Raw genomic sequence first — 23,210 nt, 5'->3', positions numbered from 1 at the left:
TTCTTATCTATGCTGCTTCTTTATTAACTACTTAATTACTACTGCCTTGTAATTTCAAAGAGTTAAGCGAACCGCAGTAAGTGACGCGTTAAGCTAGTCTGCTAACCTTCAGCTGATGCCTGCAGTCGGGTAAAATGTGCTCGGGTTGTCCTTCCTGATCGTTTCTAAAAGAACATTAATGTCGTGCCAAACTCAATTTAAAAAGTAATTTCTTTATCGCCAGGTCCTGTTTGGTTAGACACAGCGTAGCTGTAAGTTGGATATTCAATTAAGTGAGAGAAGTCAATAACGTTACACCAAGCGACTCCTATAATTGGCCTTGCTTATCTTCTAACTGCAGAAAACACTACGGTGGGCGGTAACAAGCACTGCGCACTGTTTATTCAAATAAGAATTTCACTGAAATAAGGCTTGCTGGTTGGACTGTGTTCAAGTCGAATTTACGAAAACGCCTTTACCTGTTGCTTTAAGTTTTGATTTTCAGGTTTACCTAATAATTTGTTAATTATTTAAGAAGCATAAAGACTTTTGTTTCAAATCTTGTTGAGTGATGATGCTCTTGTTGTTCTTGTGTCATGTACTGGACATGTGATCATGGGCAGCCAAAGTGACTGCACCAGTGACCCAGATGAGGAGCTGCCTGTGTTTGACTTCCTCCAGCCAGCCTCCCACAGACGTGCAGAGAAACCAGACTTGGTCGACTTTGATGGTTCTGATGCTGCAGCAGCAGCTGTCTCCTCCCCAGGGAGGGGGAGTGGTGGCGTGTGCATGGGAATGGCTAATGTAATGATAATCAGCAGCAGTTCCGATGATGATGATGCACCTTATGTTCCTTTGGCACAAAGAATCAAGGCAAGGCGAGACAATGTGATTAGCGCCTCCACCATCGTGACTAATGAGAACGATGCTGAGCACTGTTTGCCGCTCTGTCTGACCAGCTCACAGTTTTCTGGCCAGAATGGCTTTTCAGAGTCAGAGTGCCCGCTCGGCTCACATCAGGTGAGAAAAATGAGCTGTGGACAGGAGCTTCCTCTGAACGGAGCAAGGAACACAGACACTTCTCCTTCCAAGAGGAAACTTGGCAAGCGAACGGTTGAGGAGATCCAGGCCTCCAGGGAAGTGGCTCTGAGTAAGAGGGAGGCTAAGAAGAGACAGCAGCCAGACAAGGATGTGCTCAGGGAGGAACGAGAGAGACAGAAAATGGAGAGGAAAGCTCTGGCAGAGGCAGCTAGGGCCCTGAGGCCAGAGGAATGTATCAAGCATATGGTGGTGGTGGTGGATCCAGGTAAAAAGAAAACATTAAATTATACTTGGCAATGTAGATAAATGCAGATCATTACAAATTTTATTTTAAACTGCACATGCAGCCAGTCTTTCATCTGCAGTATTATTGAAGTCATTAAATGTGCTAATTGTGGCTGTAATTGTGCTGAGTGTGTTTGTGTGTGCAGCTCTCCTACAGCTGGAAGGAGGCGGCACTTTGCTGGCCTCGTTACAGGCTCTGGGTTGTAGCTGCGCCATCAAGAAACAATCCCTCCCACGCAGTGTGAGCTGGATGAGAAGAGCTCCCTGTGCGCAGGTGATAAGACACATGCAATATTTTTCTCTTTACCTCACTTTACTCAAAGTGAAGCATGAATGTGAACTTGTCAAATTTGCCGTAATTGCCATAAATGAATGAGAAGTGGTTTCATGAGTGCTTATTTAGCAGTAACACCTTTTATTATCTTTGCCATGTTTCAGGGAGATGAAGGAGCATCTGTACCAGAGGCCAATGTTGTGATACAGATGACAGTGGAGGACTTCATTACTTTGATCCACAACTACGTTCAGGTTTGTTGTGGGTGCTGATGGTATGCTTGAAGGATCAACAGAGCAGAACCACTGCTTCTTCTACTGACTTCTGACTTCTTCTACTGTTTAGAAGAAGTCTAGATGAAGCATAACTGCATCTGATCAGAAACTAGGCGAGTTTAGGAACAACAGGAGGAAAACGGAGAAGGCAAAAGGCAAGCGCCAATTAGAAAATGACATTAGGTAATGTTAAAGGAGTTATGTATTTTGGCCATTAGGGTAAAAAAACCACACAAATGATAAAAACTTCCATCGGTCCATTAAAAAAAAAAAAAAAAGATCAGATGGTTCAAACCATAAAAATTCTCTGTGAGACAACAGTAACCATAGAACAATAAAAATACGAGGATGAGTGTGAAAATATTTTGAGAAAAATATTTATTTATTCTTTACTTATTTAAGAGGGTGAGTAACATACTTCCCTTGACCTACAACCATTCATGTAAGCACTATTTAACATTTTTCTCTGCTTGTTCTATCGCAGTGCTTTCTAACATTCACACACATTCATACTCCAATGGCTGCATTGGAACTTTGGGTTACTATCTTGCCCAAGGATATTTGGCATGGAGACTTGAACAGCCAGAGATTGACCCACCAACCTTCCGATTAGTAGCTTTATAGCTATTGCTAATTTCTACCCTTAGAAAACCAGTGGCACCTGCAGTGCTGCTTATATGTACAGCTAGTGTGAGCTTAAACATTGATGACATCCACGTTTTGTACATCAACCAAGAAAATTAGATTATGCTAAACATGTACAAATGGTCAACTCCAAGCTAACGAATTCCCCATAAAATGTAAATATGTTTAAAAAAATTACAAATATTTTCTGAAACAGGTAGTTTTAGCAGTAGTTTTCAACAAACCTTACTAAGACTAGGGTAAATTATGTATTTGTAGCCAACTGTTTTCAGTAGTGGATTCATATATTCTTGGTGGTATAGAATGATTTTTGTTGCAGAAAGACACTGAGATGAAAGGTGTTGTCTTATTTATGTTTTTTAAATAACATGTACAACACTGGAGCTTCAAGGCACAGAGAAATAACAGGTATGAGGCTTTCAATATTCAATACACACAATCATAAATTGTGTGTATTGAATATATTGTAATTGTGAGCGTGGCGAAAAACTGACGCAGAAAATTGCTTGTGCAGGACATGGCAAACAAGAAAATATGTTATTACATGTAAGAAATAAAGGTAAACGTTTACATAATTTTCATTCTTGTCATTAGTTGCATAGTATAATTAATTTGAAAGAGTTCTAATTGCATATCAATAGAGTTAATTTTTTTTCCTAATATCTACCTCCCTGTCTAATCCAGAATGAGAGGCATGGCAGATCAGACTGTGGGTCCACATTGACATCCTGGGTCCAGGAGCAGCAGAGGCGTCACCTTGGCAAGACCCTTAGCCTAGCAATTATTGAGCTTGAGAAATACTTCAGGTAAGGATTTGAAGGTTGAGCTGTAGAACATTTTAAAGGATAATTTGGTTATTGTTGCTCTATAGTATGTGCTATCGTTGTATTTAGCCCCTCTATTAATGGGAAAGTTGTTCATCTGGCTCAGGATCCATTGGATTTTAATTAATTTAATTATGAAGTTCCACAGGGTTCCGTGGTAGGACCAATTCTGTTTACATTACAAGTGCTTCCCTTGGGCAGTGTAATTAGAAAGTACATTTTCACTCCTGTGCAGCTGACTTTATCTATCTATGAAACCAGGTAAAACAAACCAGTTAGATAAACTGCAGGAATGTCTTCATGACATAAGGACCTTGATGACCTAAAATGTTTTGCTTCTAAATTCAGTACTCGGCCACCAAAAATCTCAAAAATATGGTCTCTAACCAGGTGCTTACTATGGGATGGCATTACTTTGACCTCCAGTAACTCTGTGAGGAATCTTGGAATCGGTTTTCACCAGGATATGTCCTTCAATGCACGTATTAAAAAAATATGTTTGACTTTCTTCCATTCGCAATATCTCTAAAATTAGAAACACCCTATTTCAAAGTGACACTAAAAAACTAGTTCATGCATTTATTACTTCTAGGATGGACTACTGTAATTTGTTGTTATCAGGGTGTCCTAAAAAACTCCCTGAAAAGCTTTCAGTTGATCCAAAATGACTGGGAAAGAGAGCATATTTCAGACGATATTAGACTGGAGGCTTACTTATGATTCCCAGAAAATTTAAGTAAAAAGTAAGAAAGTAGAATGGGAGGCAGAGCCTTCAGCTTTCAGGCCCCTCTTCTGTGAGACCAGCTTCCAATTTAGATTCAGGAGACAGACAGCCTCTCTCTACGTTTAATATTAGGCTTCAAACTTTCCTTTTTGATAAAGCATATATTTAGGGCTGGATCAGGTCACCCTGAATCCTCCCTTAGTTACACTGCAATAAGCCTAGGCTGCTGGGGCAGTCCCATGATGATGAGGTTTTCCTTCCCACTGTCACCAAAGTGCCTGCTCATAGGGGATCATATGATTGTTGGGATTTCTCTGTATTTCTTTGTGTTTTTGTCTTGTATTTGCGTCTTTGCCTTACAATATAAAGTGCTTTGAGGCGACTGTTGTTAAATTGAATATATCACCAAATAGATAATCTCTCAGGCTTTATTACTTTTCTTTCTCACTATGAAAAAAACTTTTTTTAATGATCACTGCCAGAAACAACACCACCCAGTCATGAAAGCTCTTATTAAAACCCATTTGATGTAAAATGCAAAAGAATATTTTTTTGAAACCTATCTTCTTTAATGTATTTTTCAAAAGTATCATGATCCATTTTAAAGTTGGGAACCCCCCCCCCCCCCCCCCCCCCCAAAGGAAAAAAGGCTCATTTTTTAAGTTGAATAATTTAAAAGCCCTATGACTTTGACTACATCAACACTTGTGGTGGTATCTGTTTCTCAGGAGGCAGAAGGTCAGGAGATTGATTCCACATGCCCAAGTGTCCTTGAGCTACATGCTCACCCCAGAGCAATGAACTGTGACTGTGTGGGTCTGTCAGTAAGCTGTATGAATATGTGTGTGAATATGAATGTGGCTGGTGGCAAGAAGCACTTTGAGTGCTCAATTAGAGCAGGAAAGCTGTATGTAAACACTAAAGTAACATCTGGAACTGAATAAAAAACTGAAAGATACTGAAATTAAAATGATAAATATTTACCAAAATTGGGAAATTAATGTATTACAATTACCAATTAAATACAAAATACAAATAAACGAGTACCCCCAATTAATCAAAATCTAAAAATGATACAATAAGGAACTTAAATGTACAATCAATATATGCAATGAGGTGGTAAAGATTTTCTGTATCTTTGCGACAACCGAGCTAAAACGCAGAGAATGGTCTGTCCATTACACCGGTTTTATGGTCCTACAAAGGTGTCTCTTTGTGTAACTTGCATAATAGTATAGAGTAAAGTGCTTCATAAAGTGTTTAAAAACAACAAGGCAAGCACTCAGAAACTGCATAACTGCGGAAACACATGGCTGTCTGAAAATATGGCAAGCATCACTGTGTAATCTGGAAAACCTCTGGTGGAAATGCTGTGAGGAATAGGTGTGAAGAGAGTAAATGCATCAATGAAGGTCCTGAGCATTAATGTCTAAAATGACCAAAAATGTTTTTTCCCAAGATCACAGAAATCACAAAAACAGAAGCATTTTCGAGAGGCTGTTGCAGGGGAGGAGACGGGGGGAAGTAAAGCCAAGAGGAGAAAGAAGAATGGTGGAGCTGGTGTACTGCCTGAGGTGTCGCGAGTTGACGTAGAGGAGGTAGGTTAGGTGGTTGACACAGGACAATTTATAATTATATAGAAAAATATAAAATTAAAGAGCTTTTGTATTAATTAAACAATTCCCACGCACTGAATCAATATATCCCTTAAATATAATAGTGGATAATGTGTGAAAAATGAACGTACATGGCCATGTGTGGAAAAAGTGATTGCTACCCCTAAGAAATCACTTAAATGGAAACTGCATGACAAAGTGGAGTAGACCAAAAGATCCTAAAAAGCCAGACATCATGCTGTAATCCAAGGCAAGTCAGGAACAAATGAGAAATAAAGCCATTGAAATTCCAGTCTGGAAGTAATAAATGCATGAACTAGTTTTTCAGTGTCACTCTGAGACAGGATATTGTGCAAATGGAGGAAAGCAGTCTTACATATTTGTTTAATATGTGCATTGAAGGACATGTCCTGGTCAAAAATGACTCCCAGCTCCCTCACAGTGTTACTGGAGGCCAATGTAATGACATCCATAGTAAGCATCTGGTATGATACCGTATGACTTTTAAGACCGAGTACCAGAACGTCAGGGTTATCTGAATTTAGAAGCAGGAAATTAGCGGCCATCCAGGTCTTTATGTCTTTAGGACATTCCTGCAGTTTAACTAATTGGTGTGTGTTATCTGGCTTCATGGTTAAATAAAGTTGGGTGTCATCTGCATATCAGTGAAAATGTGTGGTATGCCCTCTAATGATACCTCCGCTAAGATAGGACTGCCTTTAACAGTCTTGATCAGTGATGAACAGTAAGATATTATAGCTTTACTAGTTATCTGCTTTAATCTTTTAAATTAGGACTACGCTTCCTCCTCATTGTCATCCAGCTGTCCTGTTTTCCTGGCTGCTCGGGACAGTGTTCTGGGGGAGACGCTACCTTTTGTTGCACCGGCTACAGGGGCTTGCCTAACCTGCGTTTTTCAAGGGTGTGAAGCTGGGTCTCAAATTCAGTGATATTGGCCTCCAGGACTGCAAACACACTACACTGATTACAAGTATCATTATTGCTACAGGAGACCAAGAAGTAAACTAAACATCTGACACAATGAGCAGGAAAATGCAGGAGGAACAGGTGTAGAGGCCATGGTACTAGCAGGTTTGCTATGAGCTAAGCTAGTGAATCCCTAAATACAGAGTGAGTGAATATTTTAAATTAAATAATTTAAAATGTAAAACTTCTTCGTGTGTTTTGGATAAAGTGTGTGAAAATGACACTGTGAAATAGGATCTTATCTAGTTTTTAATACAACTGGCTATACAAATAAGCTACACAAAAACACCACTGTGTTGTAACAGGAAGTGATACCCTACCGAGAGCCAACACCAAGCGGAGCGCCATCCAAAGGAACGTCAGAGTGACTCACTGACAGCTATCGCAAACGCTTGATTGCTGCTAAGGATGGGCCAACCAGTTGTTAGGTTTAGGTTCAGTGCCACGTAGGTCTGCCCCCCCCCAACAATAAACACCTGCATTTTGCATTTACTTGTGCTATTTTTGTCTAATGTTTAATGTTGAAATTTGTTTAATGATGTGAATCATTAAGTGTGAGAAACATAAAAAAGGGGAAATGAAGAAGGGTGCAAACACTTTTTCACACCACTGTAAGATGTTTATTTAGTTTTTTTATATCGGTCTACAATTTCAAGGATCTCTGGCTGCAGTGGCAAACATGTTGATTTATACTGAAGAGTCTGGTGTGTTTTCAAGGGGCAAATTAAATCATGGTTACTATTTTGCTTAGGCTTACAGTGATTCATGTTTGTTTTCTGATATCCCTTCAGGCAATGGTGCATCTCCAGCTTCACACTGGTGTCTCAGTCTGCTTCTTTTGTACCTGGAGGGACTTCTCGGATCACATCACCATGACAACCAAAGCAGTTGCAGAGGCCCCTTTCAAGTGAGCAACTGTTTTTTTGGGTTTTTTTTCTCTCTCATCACAGTTCAGCTTAACACCACCTCTGCCAGATCAAACAGTCATTTCCCATGTTTCCCTGTTTTTTCAGGAGAGAGAGGGAAAAGACTGGCTTTTCCTTCTACCTAGAGAGTGAGTGGGCAGGGGGCCAGCGGGTGGATAGAGGTGGTAAGGGCCTGCTGCAGGTGTGGAAGAGACAGATCCAGCAGTTCAACAGAGTGAGCCCAGACATGGCTGCTGCCATCTTGGCAGCTTATCCCTCTCCACAGCTGCTCAAGAAGGTACAAGCTTGATTATAGCAACAGCTTACTGACAAGGCCGTGGTGAAGAATATATAATTCTGCCTTTCTGTTTTACTCCTGCTTCTGTATGTAATTAGAACAGTTCTATCAGATTCTTCTAACATGAAAAAATATTTTCTATTCTTATGGCAACAACAACCCCGATTCACAGCTTGTAAGGACTTAAAGGATCCACTGCTAACCTCTTATTGCGTTGCTCAGAACACAGTTGCAGAGAATTATTAGGTTTTTCACTGAAGTTCCATATAACGGAGCTCTGCTACAGTCTTTATGTTAAGGCAGGTTCACGTTGACTGCTTGAAAGTCAAACAATGTAATGTAATATTTGATCATTTTATTTACAGACTCTGAGGTAATTTTCTTTTTAACTTTTCTTTGATGGTTTGAAGTCCTTTACTTCTCTGGATTATCTTCACGTTTGTCATTCATTGAGTTGAGTTATCTTTATCTAATATTAGAATTTGATCCTAAACATTAAAAATATGTTCAGTAGACAAAAATATAAAATATACAAAAAACATTACATTACAGTAACAATCTTGTATATTTTTGATAAGCTACATACCTGATACTTGACGAGAGTTAGCAACTCCAAGTCTGATGCCAGGCGTTCAAGTTGGGGATGGATTGCTGCCTCAAGTGGAGCAAGTAAAGTGGGAGAAGAGTGGAGTAGGACACTGACAGATGGAGTGATGCAGGTGCTGTACTGGTCTGTTGTGCTGAAGAGACAGCTGAGCGTGAAAGCAAAGCTTTTGATTTCAATTCAATTCAATTCAATTTTATTTATATAGCGCCAAATCACAACATAAGTCGCCTCAAGGTGCTTCATAGATACAGAGAAAAACCCAACAATCATATGACCCCCTATGAGCAAGCACTTTGGCAACAGTGGGAAGGAAAAACTCCCTTTTAACAGGAAGAAACCTCCGGCAGAACCAGGCTCAGGGAGGGGCGGGGCCATCTGCTGTGACCGGTTGGGGTGAGAGAAGGAAGACAGGATAAAGACATGCTGTGGAAGAGAGACAGAGGTTAATAACAGATATGATTCAATGCAGAGAGGTCTGTTACATAGTGAGTGAGAAAGGTGACTGGAAAGGAAAAACTCAATGCATCATGGGAATCCCCCGGCAGCCTACATCTATTGCAGCATAACTAAGGGAGGATTCAGGGTCACCTGGTCCAGCCCTAACTATATGCTTTAGCAAAAAGGAAAGTTTTAAGCCTAATCTTGAAAGTAGAGATAGTGTCTGTCTCCTGAATCCAAACTGGAAGCTGGTTCCACAGAAGAGGGGCCTGAAAACTGAAGGCTCTGCCTCCCATTCTACTTTTAAATACTCTAGGAACAACAAGTAGGCCTGCAGAGCGAGAGCGGAGCACTCTAATAGGGTGATATGGTACTACAAGGTCATTAGGATAAGATGGGGCCTGATTATTTAAGACCTTGTATGTGAGGAGCAGGATTTTGAATTCAATTCTGGATTTAACAGGAAGCCAATGAAGGGAAGCCAAAACAGGAGAAATCTGCTCTCTCTTTCTAGTCCCCCCTCAGGACTCTTGCTGCAGCATTTTGGATTAGCTGAAGGCTTTTCAGTGAGTTTTTTGGACATCCTGATAATAATGAATTACAGTCGTCCAGCCTGGAAGTAATAAATGCATGAACTAGTTTTTCAGCGTCACTCTGAGACAGGATATTTCTAATTTTAGAGATGTTGCGCAAATGGAAGAAAGCAGTCTTACATATTTGTTTAATATGTGCGTTGAAGGACATATCCTGGTCAAAAATGACTCCAAGGTTCCTCACAGCGTTACTGGAGGCCAAGGTAATGCCATCCAGAGTAAGAATCTGGTTAGATACCATATTTCTAGGCTTTTCAGGGCCGAGTACAATAACCTCAGTTTTATCTGAATTAAGAAGCAGAAAGTTAGCGGCCATCCAGGTCTTTATGTCTTTAAGACATTCCTGCAGTTTAACTCATTGGTGTGTGTTATCTGGCTTCATGGACAGATAGAGCTGGGTGTCATCTGCATAGCAGTGGAAATGTATGCTATGTCTTCTAATGATGCTGCCTAAGGGAAGCATGTATAATGTAATCAGAATTGGTCCTAGCACTGAACCCTGTGGAACTCCATAATTAACCTCAGTGTGTGAAGAGGACTCTCCATTTACATGTACAAATTGGAGTCTATTAGATAGATATGATACAAACCACTGCAGTGCAGTACCTGTAATACCTACAGCATGTTCTAATCGCTCTAATAGGATATTATGGTCAACAGTATCGAATGCTGCACTAAGGTCTAGCAGGACAAGCACAGAGATGAGTCCACTGTCAGAGGCCATAAGAAGATCATTTGTAACCTTCACTAAAGCCGTTTCTGTGCTGTGATGAACTCTGAAACCTGACTGAAACTCTTCAAATAAGCCATTCGTCTGCAGATGATCTGTTAGCTGTTTGACAACTACTCTTTCAAGGATTTTTGATATGAAAGGAAGGTTGGAGATTGGCCTATAATTAGCTAAGACTGCTGGGTCTAGAGATGCTTTTTGAGTAAAGGTTTAACTACAGCCAGCTTGAAGGCCTGTGGTACATAGCCGATTATTAGAGATAGGTTGATCATATTTAAGATCGAAGAATTAATTAATGGCAGGACTTCTTTGAGCAGTTTTGTAGGAATGGGGTCTAAAAGACACGTTGATGGTTTTGAGGAAGTAATTATTGAAGTTAACTCAGAAAGATCAATTAGAGAAAAAGAGTCTAACTTAACATCAATGGTACTAAGAGTAGCTGTAGATAATATTACATCTGTGGGATGATTACTGGTAATTTTTTCTCTAATGATAAAAATTTTATTTGTGAAGAAGTTCATGAAGTCATTACTGGTTAACGTTAAAGGGATGGTTGGCTCAAAAGAGCTCTGACCTTTTGTCAGCCTGGCTACAGTGCTGAAGAGAAACCTGGGGTTGTTTTTATTTTCTTCAATCAGTGACGAATAGTAAGATGTTCTGGCTTTGCGGAGGGCTTTCTTATAAAGCAGCAAACTATTTCTCCAGGCTAAATGATGATCCTCTAAATTTGTGACACGCCATTTCCTCTCCAGATTACGAGTCATCTGCTTTAGGCTACGTGTTTGAGAATTATACCACGGAGTCAGGTACTTCTGATTAGAGACCTTAGTTTTCACTGGAGCTACAGTATCCAGAGTCGTACGTAGTGAGGAGGTGAAATTATTAACAAGATAATCGACCTCTGTTGGGGTAGCGTTCAGGTAGCTGCTCTGCTCTGTGTTGGTACAGGGCATTGAAGATGATAACAGTGGGTGGATTATATTCTTAAACTTAGTTACAGCGCTTTCAGAAAGACATCTACTGTGATAAAGTCTACTCTCCACCGCTGTGTAATCAATTATTGTAAATGTTATCAGGAAATGATCAGACAGGAGAGGGTTTTCAGGAAACACTGTTAAATGTTCAGTTTCTATGCCATATGTTAAAACAAGATCTAGAGTGTGATTAAAGTGGTGGGTGGGTTCTTTTACATTTTGAGAGAAACCAATTGAGTCTAATAACAGATTAAATGCCATGTTGAGGCTGTCATTTTTAGCATCTACATGGATGTTAAAATCACCCACAATAATTATTTTATCTGAGCTCAGAACTAAATCAGATATAAAGTCTGAGAAATCAGACAGAAACTCAATGTAAGGCCCAGGTGGATGATAGATGATAACAAGTAAGACTGGTTTCTGAGTTTCACAGCTGGGGTGGACAATGTTAAGCATCAGGCTTTCAAATGAATTAAAAGTCTGTCTTGGTCTTTCATTAATTAATAGGCTGGTGTGAAAAATTGCTGCCACACCGCCCCCTCGGCCTGTGCTTCGAGGTTTCTGGTAGTTAGAATGACTCGGGGGTGTTGATTCATTTAAACTAACATAATCATCCTGCTGCAACCAGGTTTCTGTAAGGCAGAGTAAATCAATTTGTTGATCAATTATTAAGTCATGTACTAACAGAGACTTGGAGGAGAGAGACCTAATATTTAATAATCCACATTTCACTGTTTTACTCTTTGGTTCAGATGTGGATACTGTATTGTTCTTTCTTTGTAATTGTTTATGTTTAAGTTGTTTGTTGCTGGTTTTTAGTTTGTTATTTGTCTTTTTGGAAGCTGACACAGTCTCTATGGAGATGGGTTTTTGGGGGGGTAGCAGGAGGAGAGAAGCTGCAGAGAGGCAATAGCAAAATTCTGAAAATGTGGTACTATAGGAAGCAAATGTATCAAGGTTGTAATTCTTCCTGAACTGATGAGAATTGCATACATATACAAGTCTTCTCATCTGTTTTTTTTAGTGCTGTCAGCGTTGATCTTGTTAAAACGACGTTAACGGCGCTAACGTGTTGACGCCGTGTGTCGCCCGCACACGGGGTGATCCACGCTAACTCGCTAACGGAGATTTGCCGCGTTAATGCGGTTATTGTGTTAATGTCATTTTAATGAGATTAATTCTGACAGCAATACTGTTTTTACATGTTGATAAAAGATGATGGCCATAAGAAAACTACAAATGGCACAGCAAAACTACATGAGGAAAATGGCCCCATGTAGTTTTTGATGTTAAAGGCATCAAGAGTTGGGTATGAAGGCATACTTTACATTTCTGGTATTGTGACGTTTTTAGTTCCTACCCTCAGCTATGGCCATGAGTGATTAAAAGAATAAAACACACACAAATGAACTTCCTCTGAGGTGTGTGTGGTCTCAGTCTTTTTAGGTGTATTTTTTGCCAAATGGGTGTTTTTTAAAATCCACAAATATTTACCACAACATGAAATGGTAGGGGACCAATAACTGGAATCATTAATAGTAATGTGCTTTCAGAAGTCCTACTGCTTGTTTTTATGTTCTGTCTCTGGCTTGTGAAGCCAATTTTGAATTATAGGGGCCCTATTATACAGTGGCTTGCAAAAGTATTCGGCCCCCTTGAACTTTTCCACATTTTGTCACATTACAGCCACAAACATGAATCACTTTTATTGGAATTCCATGTGAAAGACCAACACAAAGTGGTGCACACGTGAGAAGTGGAACGAAAATCATACATGATTCCAAACATTCTTTACAAATAAATAACTGCAAAGTGGTGTGTGTGCGTAATTATTCAGCCCCCTTTGGTCTGAGTGCAGTCAGTTGCCCATAGACATTGCCTGATGAGTGCTAATGACTAAATAGAGTCACCTGTGTGTAATGTAATGTCAGTACAAATACAGCTGCTCTGTGACGGCCTCAGAGGTTGTCTAAGAGAATATTGGGAGCAACAACACCATGAAGTCCAAAGAACACACCAGACAGGTCAGGGATAAAGTTACTGAGAAATTTAAAGCAGGCTTAGGCTACAAAAAGATTTCCCAAGCCCTGAACATCCCACGGAGCACTGTTCAAGCCATCATTCAGAAATGGAAGGAGTATGGCACAACTGTAAACCTACCAAGACAAGGCCGTCCACCTAAACTCACAGGCCGAACAAGGAGAGCGCTGATCAGAAATGCAGCCAAGAGGCCCATGGTGACTCTGGACGAGCTGCAGAGATCTACAGCTCAGGTGGGGGAATCTGTCCATAGGACAACTATTAGTCGTGCACTGCACAAAGTTGGCCTTCATGGAAGAGTGGCAAGAAGAAAGGCATTGTTAACAGAAAACCATAAGAAGTCCCGTTTGCAGTTTGCCACAAGCCATGTGGGGGACACAGCAAACATGTGGAAGAAGCTGCTCTGGTCAGATGAGACCAAAATGGAACTTTTTGGCCAAAATGCAAAACGCTATGTGTGGCAGAAAACTAACACTGCACATCACTCTGAACACACCATCCCCACTGTCAGATATGGTGGTGGCAGCATCATGCTCTGGGGGTGCTTCTCTTCAGCAGGGACAGGGAAGCTGGTCAGAGTTGATGGGAAGATGGATGGAGCCAAATACAGGGCAGTCTTGGAAGAAAACCTCTTGGAGTCTGCAAAAGACTTGAGACTGGGGCGGAGGTTCACCTTCCAGCAGGACAACGACCCTAAACATAAAGCCAGGGCAACAATGGGATGGTTTAAAACAAAACATGTCCATGTGTTAGACTGGCCCAGTCAAAGTCCAGATCTAAATCCAATCGAGAATCTGTGGCAAGATCTGAAAACTGCTGTTCACAAACGCTGTCCATCTAATGTGACTGAGCTGGAGCTGTTTTGCAAAGAAGAATGGGCAAAGATTTCAGTCTGTAGATGTGCAAAGCTGGTAGAGACAGACCCTAAAAGACTGGCAGCTGTAACTGCAGCAAAAGGTGTTTCTACAAAGTACTGACTCAGGGGGCTGAATAATTACACACACCCCACTTTGCAGTTATTTATTTGTAAAAAATGTTTGGAATCATGTATGATTTTCGTTCCACTTCTCACGTGTGCACCACTTTGTGTTGGTCTTTCACATGGAATTCCAATAAAAGTGATTCATGTTTGTGGCTGTAATGTGACAAAATGTGGAAAAGTTCAAGGGGGCCGAATACTTTTGCAAGCCGCTGTATGTATGACAAAATTGACATATCTTCTGTTGCAAACCACTTTCTCCCAGTTGTGCATCTCTTGTGTTTTTGGAAGCTGGCGCGTTGTGCTGTCACTGCTACCGCTGGGTTGAACACTTAGCGTACCAGCATGTTGTTGTTAATTTTTTTACCATGATTTTATTGACTTTACTCAGTTTGTATTGCAACAGTTGGAAAAGATCACTTTGTTGGGGTAAAAAAATCTTCTGGTTTTGACATCTTCTCTTCCTATATTAACCCTTTAAGACCTACCATAGAACCAAGTCCGCCAGAGCTTATATTATATTTTACGTGCTGTAGTGCCATTTTTGGGAGCATTTCAAGTTGCTATACATCAATACAACCATTACAGCCTAAATTTTAATAATATGTATGCATTAAGTGCATAGTAATTACATAAATTGCAAAAAAGTGCAATAAACTACAAAAAAATTGAAAATCGTTTTTGGTTTTTTTTAACATATATTTCTAGTTAGAGAAATTTAAGAGGCTTATCCCTCAAAACTGTAAATACAAAAAAGTTGCACAAAATAGTTTCCCACCACAGGAAATTTATTTTGAGTGTCTTCATAGTTTTATTTTTGAAATACACCAATTACTGCAGGAAAAACGAAAATAAATATTATAATGCAAATTTGCAAAAAAGCAGCATATGCATCAAAATAAACTATTTCCAACAGTGCAATATGAGTCCTAAGCATCCCAGAAACGACACAGAAAGTCATAAAGTCAAACATAACTTTTAAAAACACCAGTATAGGCTCATGAGGCCCTGATGGTAAAAAACGACATTTCCGCGAAAATGACGTCACTTCCGGTTTCGGGCAGGTCATGGCGGACATGCGATAGTTCGCGCTGACGTCTATTCCAGCGTAGGAAGTGTTATGAACAGCTGATCAGATCGGCAAAGCCTGTTTCTGGAATATTATGTTTTTGTTGCTGCAAACGCTTTTTATGCAGTTTTTGCAAAGCTATATGTGGAAGAAAACTGTGACCTAGGACAAGCTGATGGCATAAGATGCAAGTACAACTCCTCCGGTTTCATATGCAAAAAAAATTATTGCGCTAGCTTACGTGGTTGCAGTGCTACTGGGATTTAAAAGTAGTTGCGCAAAACGGAGCGTGCCCCCTTCTACCGGTTTTAAAGGGTTAAGTGCTGATGTAGAGGTATTTCCTTGGGTAATGACATCTATGGTTCAGAAGAATATTACAGTATGTACCTATGCTGAGAATCCAGTTCATTCAAGCACCTTAAATAGAGTACAAAGCATTTTTTTTCAAATCCTGTTGATGTGTGATCACCTCTATTTGCTCTATCCTGCATAAATTTGTGTCGGCTTGCGTCTTTTCATAGACTTTGCAAGCAAAACAATTACATACAAACTTCACTTTGTGTTTGGTCTGTGGTCATCATTGGAGGTGGCATGAAGAGCTTAGGCTTTTTTATTACTTTATTTATCACAATGTTAAGTGCAGCCAATAAGATTTCTCGGATGTGAGTCAACACATCACAAGGCACATCTGCAAACATGTCAGTTTATTTGTTAATACTTGATATTTCCTTGTCTGTTTGTAGGCTTACAACCTGTGCAGAACGAAACAAGAGAAGATCTCTTTGCTCTCTGACCTTCTGATCCGGAGAGGAGAAGGTGTCACTTCCACCACTCGTAGGATTGGTCCGGAGCTCTCCAGACGCATCTTCCTGACAATGAGCTCCTGTGATCCAGAACTGAGTCTAGACTCTAATCTCTGAAATTTGAATTTGATTTTGTGGCCCACCTGCTTTGATTTGGCAGTTTGTGGTCATATCTTTGAATTTAATGCTATGTAATTAAAGTTCAGATTTTTAAAACTTTTATTTATGTATTAAAGTTTTATTCAAATAACAGTTTTGAAGACCACTATAAGATATGCACATCAACCATACTAAATTGATTCTGGGGGAAATTGTGTTACAGCTCACTTTAAGCGTTAGTGAGGTGACTGATTTTAATCTTTGGCACTGTTTTATTTACACATGTATTCCCTCCCTGCTTCATAGCATTGAAAGACACCTTCAGTTGTGATAACTTTGAAGTGAGATGACGGGTATTTCAACATGTGTTTCAAATAACTCAAAGACCAAACCTGCCATATCAGTCTAAATCATGTTTCACAAAAATGTAAGAAACATATTAAATATATTATTGTGAAATTAGAACAGTCACAATTTATCATCTCATCCACATCTGTTTCCAATCACTGGACCTTAAGCCTCACCCACAGTGCTCAGGTGGCACGCCCCAACACAATGATATTGACCAATCAGCTGAAAGGAAAAAATTTCTGGTCAAAATTCGTATTTGCAAGTTGAAACTCAGAAGCGAGGGAACTTGAGCGCAGAGTTTTACGCTTTGTATCTGTAAACAGACCTTAACAAAAAAAATGTGTAACTTGTGTAATTTTTTCCATTTTCAAACAAATCTTTTTTAGACATACACAAATTCTTATCTATATACAAAAATTGTAGATCTTGACAAAATGCACAAAGACACAATTTTCAGATATTTTTGTTTACAAGGTTACAAAACTCAGTTCACAACTACACAGTCTCATTTACAAGTACAAAATATGACCACAATTTGAGCCCATTACGTGTGAATAATGTAGAAGTTTGTGGAAAATTGTAGCTGACTAAATGTCACTAGTTGGGCATAGCTTTGAGCCTTTGAAGCTTCAAATGCTCTTTTGTTACAATGAGAAAGATGTATTACTCTATCCAATGCTTCATCTGCCCATCTGTAGTCCAAGTGGATTTGAGGTGTCGCAAACACCTGTCTTCCCCTTTGTCTTCTCCAGGAATTTTGGGCATGAGAATCAGAACAGTATTTAAGGGTTCTGAGAGAGACCAATGAATAAGTTGGGTGGGGGTATGTGGTAGCACTCGACTTAAGCGGTCAAAGAAGTGCAGGAGACCGATGCTGTCCAGTGTAGCAAGTGATTTATTCACCATTTTGTGGCCCAAACAATATTTACAAATAAACTCAACTCTATAATTAACTCAGTTCAAATAAACATAACTGAACTTAAATCAACAGAAATTAAGGTCAAACTGCACACAGCTACACTGACCTGAACCTTTTTTCCCCCGAAACACCTGAGTTCTTCTGCTTAAATAGTCCACTTAACCAAACAATTTCTCCTCTGGACTATTCCATTCAGTAGGTTGGTAAGATCTACTACTCCTCTTTACTGGCAACATAAACTCTGGTGTAATCAATACATATTACAACAATAAATCTATTTCTTCTCAAACCCTCTAAAATCAACTTTATTAAATTATAAGAGTTCTTCCCCTTCTGCACTTGGTCTCTTCCTGTGACCTCAAACGAACCCAGAAGTTATAAAGCAGGAAGTAAAACTACATTTCCTCCTTTTGCTTCTGGAAGACAGGTAGGTAAGGTAAGTTCTAAACAAGACCAATTAACAGTTGAAATAAAGAACATGTTAACTTAACAAACTTGTATGAATTGATTTAAACCAAGATGTTATATTATATAATCTGTAAAAGTGCAGAACATAAACAAACCCGGGATAGTAGATGTTTGCCTATTGCAGATTGCATGTTAAATATGGTTAACTCAAAGCAAGAATGTTAACTAAGAATATAGACAAATGGTCTTCTCACCCACTTTGTCACAGGGTAATGCGTGGAGAGTTTGGGTGCGTTTGGTAATTGTAGGGTTACACGGTCTTATTGCAAATGGATTTACAGATGCTATTGGCTGATAGTTTTAATTATAAATTCTAATATATAAATGGTTACGGGGCTTAAATGGCTTTTAGGAAGTTTGGAAATACCCCCAGCATGTTATGTAAAGTGTGGCTCATTAGCAGCAGGGTATAAAAGGCTGCCAATTACCCAGTTAGCGCTGTTTATATTTGCTGCTGATATAGGTCACTAGTGTTGCACAGAGCTGTTAAGGTATGAAAATTAAAACTTTCATAAATAAAAATAATAAGACTTGGGTTGTTCTAAATCCAGCCTGCAATAATTGTAGCCTGGCTGCTCAATGGTCATTCATCACACTAATATTTGTGGCATGCAATTTACTGCAAATTGTGCTAAATCTAATATGGGAAAAAGCATGTCTTATGCCTGTTGTGAAGCCCGTATTGGTTGCTTCTAGCAGTCAGGGGCAAATGCTATCAGAATGAGTGTGTAATTGCCATTTTGGATGGATGATTCGGAGCTCTTAGTGCAATACCAAAAATTTTGTCTGTTACCTTAAACCCTTCACTCATCCCCCTTTTCTCAGTGGTTCACACTCAGCAAGTCACATTTCCCTCTAGAATCTGTAACAAAGCAGTCACAAACGTACCATAAACTTACCATAAACTTCCACATGTGGATGGGAACCATATACACCTATTAAGTAAATTCTAAATGAAGTCCACCAGATGACTGTAGATTTGAGGCACTTCTGCATTGGCTTCTGGAACCTATACATTTTCTATATATTGCAATGAAGAAATTATATGAATGTTTTTTTGTTAAATAGATGTTACACATTCACAACTATTTTATGAATGGATTTATGGATAGCCACACAACAGCCATCCCAGGTAGAGAGAGTAGCATTACAGGAGTGGGCTTTATGTATTTTCTTAAAGATAAACCACATTATTAATCCATTTCCTTTTCTGTACATCTAAATTTCATTTCATTTCTTGCATGGCGTACTTAATGTGTGTGGACTATCACAACCATTACTTCTAGTGAGTTTACACAGTAGGACCAAAAATGTATCACAGACTGGGAGATCAGGAGGTCGAGTTATTGTCTCAGGATTTTTCTTGACATTCTTTGAATCAGGAATGTTTCATTAAATTTTTCTTAAAGATAAAAAAGTAAAATAAAAAGGTTCTTGGACACAAACTTTCTCATGCTTCTATCAAGGACTACCAGGCAAGCTTTAAGAAACTTCTTCTAGCAGTATTTTTCAACCCAGAGTAAAGACTGTGAAATGGATCTGGTGGTTATTAAAAACCAAAATGTTTGCCAGGATGCTGGAATTTCACTTTACTCCTTTCTTTCTAAGTTCTTAAAGCTATAATTTATGGTCTTAGAATACTTGATGAAGATTTTATTGCATCTTTATCATTTAAAGTATATTTTTCATTCCCACCCTTTTTCCTTTTCCTTCCTTGACAAAATGACCAAAGCAGTGTATGCCATAATAATGCAGTTAAATTAAGTCTCTGTGGCTCACTTTTAATTTGGTTTAATTAGCCATTATATGAAGTGTCTCATACCTTGTGTGTTTAACCCTTGTCCAAATGAACCGCCTGTGCTCTCTGTGTCTTTGCTCTCTGCTTTGTCTGTTCCTTGTGTGTTGAGTCTTGTTGTCTTGTTATAGTGTGAAGTGTTAAAAAGCCTCCACAAATGTGATCCACTTTGCTTTGCCACGCACACGGCTCATTTTAGTCGCATTAGCAAGACTGGAACCTGACCAAGAAGTGATGACAGAGGAACAGAGGAAAAGACGGGGAAAGAGACAGATGGGTAACGAACTGTTTAATGGGCTTAAGTGATGAGCAGCATTCATCACTCCAGGTCCTGCATGCAGAGAGACACTTAGAGGTACAACAACTTAGGGGATAGGAGGTAGATTTCAGACTGACTCACACTGAAATATGCAGCATAGAGAGAAAAATGCGGTTTATTCATATCTTTGATAAAAGAATAAAGAACAGTAAGGGGCTGTGCAAGGTAAAAAAAAAAAGAAGAAGAAATAAAATGATAAGATAGGAATCTTTCAATATAAATATCAAAAAACTGGTTAGTGATGAAATGGATTAGGCTGCCATGTTGTTTTTTCTTTATTTATGTTTTTGTTTATTGTTTTATTATTTTGGAGCCAGAATGGCTCATATTTGGGAAATTTGCTGGCGTGCTAACTTACCAGCTAAGAATTACTGGCAAAACAGATCATCTATCAGATAAAAATGATTTTTAATTTGGATAAATTTTAAATGTTAGCCAATGGGGATTGACTTCCTTTTGAGCCAGCTGTTTGAGGAACTGCAGTTTTTTGGCACTTTGCCTTCCAAGGTTGCCACTTGATGGGGTCATTTTTTAATGACCATGAGTGGAGAGTTTCATAATTACAAGCATTGTCTTGAGGAGATGTAATCAGTTCCAGTGGCTATGATGGAGACAAAATATGATGCAGCCATTGTGGGAATACTAGACACCCACCAGTTTTAATTTAGGCAAGGTTAAAAAAAAAAACTGTTTGGGGATCAAAATAACTTTAATCTTTGACATCCAAATTCTTATCATTTTATGCTTGAGTGGAAAGTGAACATGCCGATGTAAATTTCCCACTTGGCTTTCCTGAATTATCATATGCATGAACAGACAAAAACTGAAAACATAATGCCTCCAGGCATGGCTGCTGCTGGCATAAAGGCATAAAAATACAAATATCAAACAAAAATGCGTAAAAAACAAACCACTGGGACAGCAATTAATATCAACACACAGTGATTGGAGAAAAATTGAGGTGAAGCAATTTCTATGAATGGACATAAGTGATACACACATCATACCTACAGATGTGGGATGTCTTGATTATGACAGATGTTTTGCAACATAAAAATATTCCATTGCAAGCGACATTCTGTGAAGTCTGTAAAATAATGTATTATTACTGTTACTAAATTAACATAAATGCAGCATTTTTCTGCTCTAGCTGGTTGAAGTAAAGCTACTTTTACTATTTTATACAGGTTTGCTTTTATATGTTCAGTGGAAATGCTGATTCACAAGAGTCCATCTTTTAATCTTAGTTCACCATATACTTTGCAGTATGCAGTATACTGCACTCATGTACTTAGAAATTAGGGCATCCAATCTAATGTTCTGTGTGTGACTTATCTCATCAAATAAGCTCAAACGAAATTCATCTACTTAGAAAAATGATAACATTCACTGACAATGAGTACATAGTTCTGGAAAGCACAGGCAGACATGACAGGATGTAAACGCCAGGGGGCAGACTTGTGCTCTGGCTCAGAATAGTCAGATGGGGGAGGGAGATAGAAAAACATCAGGATGTGTCAGGATTTTGAGGCTGGATAAATTATCAGGCAGGCAGAAAATGAATCCTGTAAACTAAAGGATGGGAAGAGGAAGATAAATATACACACAGAAAGCTACTGAAGATTTTGATAAATGGCTGAGATAAGTTTGGGAGGATTTCCTATACGCTAAGATAAGATTTCAGAGTGAAGGGCGTGTCAGTGTTTTATTCCTACATAGGATGTTGTCTGGTATATAAGTGGCTTTCACGGATTTTAGCAGTGGAGAACCTTGAAGAGAGAACTATGCATGTTCATAGTGTGCAGTAAGGTCATACAGGTTATTTAGCTCTGCTCTGTGCCTGATTAAAAATGTATGATCATGAATTGTGATAGAATGTCAGATTATCAAGGGGGCACTGTACTGTGTACGTGTGTGTTTGTATATTTTCTGAATGTGTATAAAAATAAACCTGATAAAGCAAAGAAACTGCATGAAAAGCATTCATCATGGACATGTACACAACTTAACTTCAATTCATTTCACTTTACATAGCAATCACAAATCACATTTGCCTCAAGCCACTTTATACTGTAAGGTAAAGACACTACAATAATACAGAGAGAACCACGACAATCAGATGACCCCCAATGAGCAAGCACTTACACTTATTGACAGTGGGAGGGGAAAACTCCCTTTTAACAGAAGAAACCTCTGCTATAACCAGGCTCAGGGAGAGGCAGCCATCTGTCACGACCAGTTGGAGGTGAGGGGAAGGAGACAGGACAACAAACATACTGTGGAAGAGAGCCAGAGATTAATACTAATGATTAAATGCAGAGCTGTGCTTAAAATCATAGAGAATAAAAGAGGTATGTGAAGAAAAACCATTCTGTGCAACATGGGAAGTGCCCAGCAGCCTAGACCTATTGCAGCATAACTAAAGGAGCATTCAGACTCAACCGATCCACCTATAAGCAAAAGGAAAGGTTTAACTTAGACCTAATCTTAAAAGTAGAGAGAGTGTCTGTCTTTGCTTTCCTCATTCACACACTTTTTGTGCTTTCTATTTAACATCCACACTCCAATGAATGCATCAGAGAGCAACCTGAGGTTGGTATCTTGCCCAAGAATAGTTGGTATGTAGACTGGAGTAGCCAGGGATCAAACCACCAACCTTCCAATTAGTAGGTGACTTGCTCTAGCTCCTCAGCTACAGCCACCCCTCAAAACTGGGAAATGTCTTTTTCCCCAAGAAAGGGCAAATCAAGAAATGTTTTTGAGATATTTATATCAGATGTAGCCAGTGACTTAACTTTAATTATTCCTGTCCACCACTGCAATTGAAGTTAATTTAGATAAGACTTCAAAAGAACTGCTCAGAGGCTTTTTAGCATAGCTACTTCTTGAAGGACTATGGAGGACCTCAGATATCATTCTTTCAGAGCAATTCTTTCCACCTGAAATAAACATCTAACAGGAACATAACTGGAAATTTCCTGCAGTTTGTAATCTAAAAACAAGTTTTAATGCAGCCATATTGAAATACCATCTTCTGGTCTCTGGTTCAGGAGTGGCCTGATAATAGGAATGCAACATCTGTAGCCCCTTTCCTGACATTTGTGCATGTTGGCTCTTCATGTGCTGGCAGTCCACTCCTTTTGCAGCTCGTGAATCAACATTTCTTGATA

At 39.2% G+C, this 23,210-nt stretch overlaps 1 protein-coding gene across 1 annotated transcript; it reads left to right on the top strand.

The window, feature by feature from the left end:
- The first annotated feature begins 594 nt into the window (after positions 1–594).
- On the top strand, positions 595–16,206 carry eme1 (essential meiotic structure-specific endonuclease 1). Its single transcript, XM_085360341.1, has 8 exons — positions 595–1,285; positions 1,452–1,579; positions 1,744–1,833; positions 3,184–3,305; positions 5,507–5,645; positions 7,442–7,557; positions 7,664–7,853; positions 16,030–16,206. Exons 1-8 carry the CDS (start codon positions 595–597, stop codon positions 16,204–16,206), a joined length of 1,653 nt encoding a protein of 550 aa, XP_085216467.1.
- Positions 16,207–23,210: the final 7,004 nt, after the last annotated feature.

The sequence above is a fragment of the Diplotaxodon limnothrissa genome, linkage group LG8, assembly GCF_057381915.1.
Source record: "Diplotaxodon limnothrissa isolate DT_005_m linkage group LG8, D_limnothrissa_male_GT1.1, whole genome shotgun sequence".
NCBI classification, from domain to species: Eukaryota; Metazoa; Chordata; class Actinopteri; order Cichliformes; family Cichlidae; genus Diplotaxodon; species Diplotaxodon limnothrissa.
Note: the sequence above shows the minus strand (reverse complement) of the source record. Positions and strands in the feature narration are given on the sequence as shown.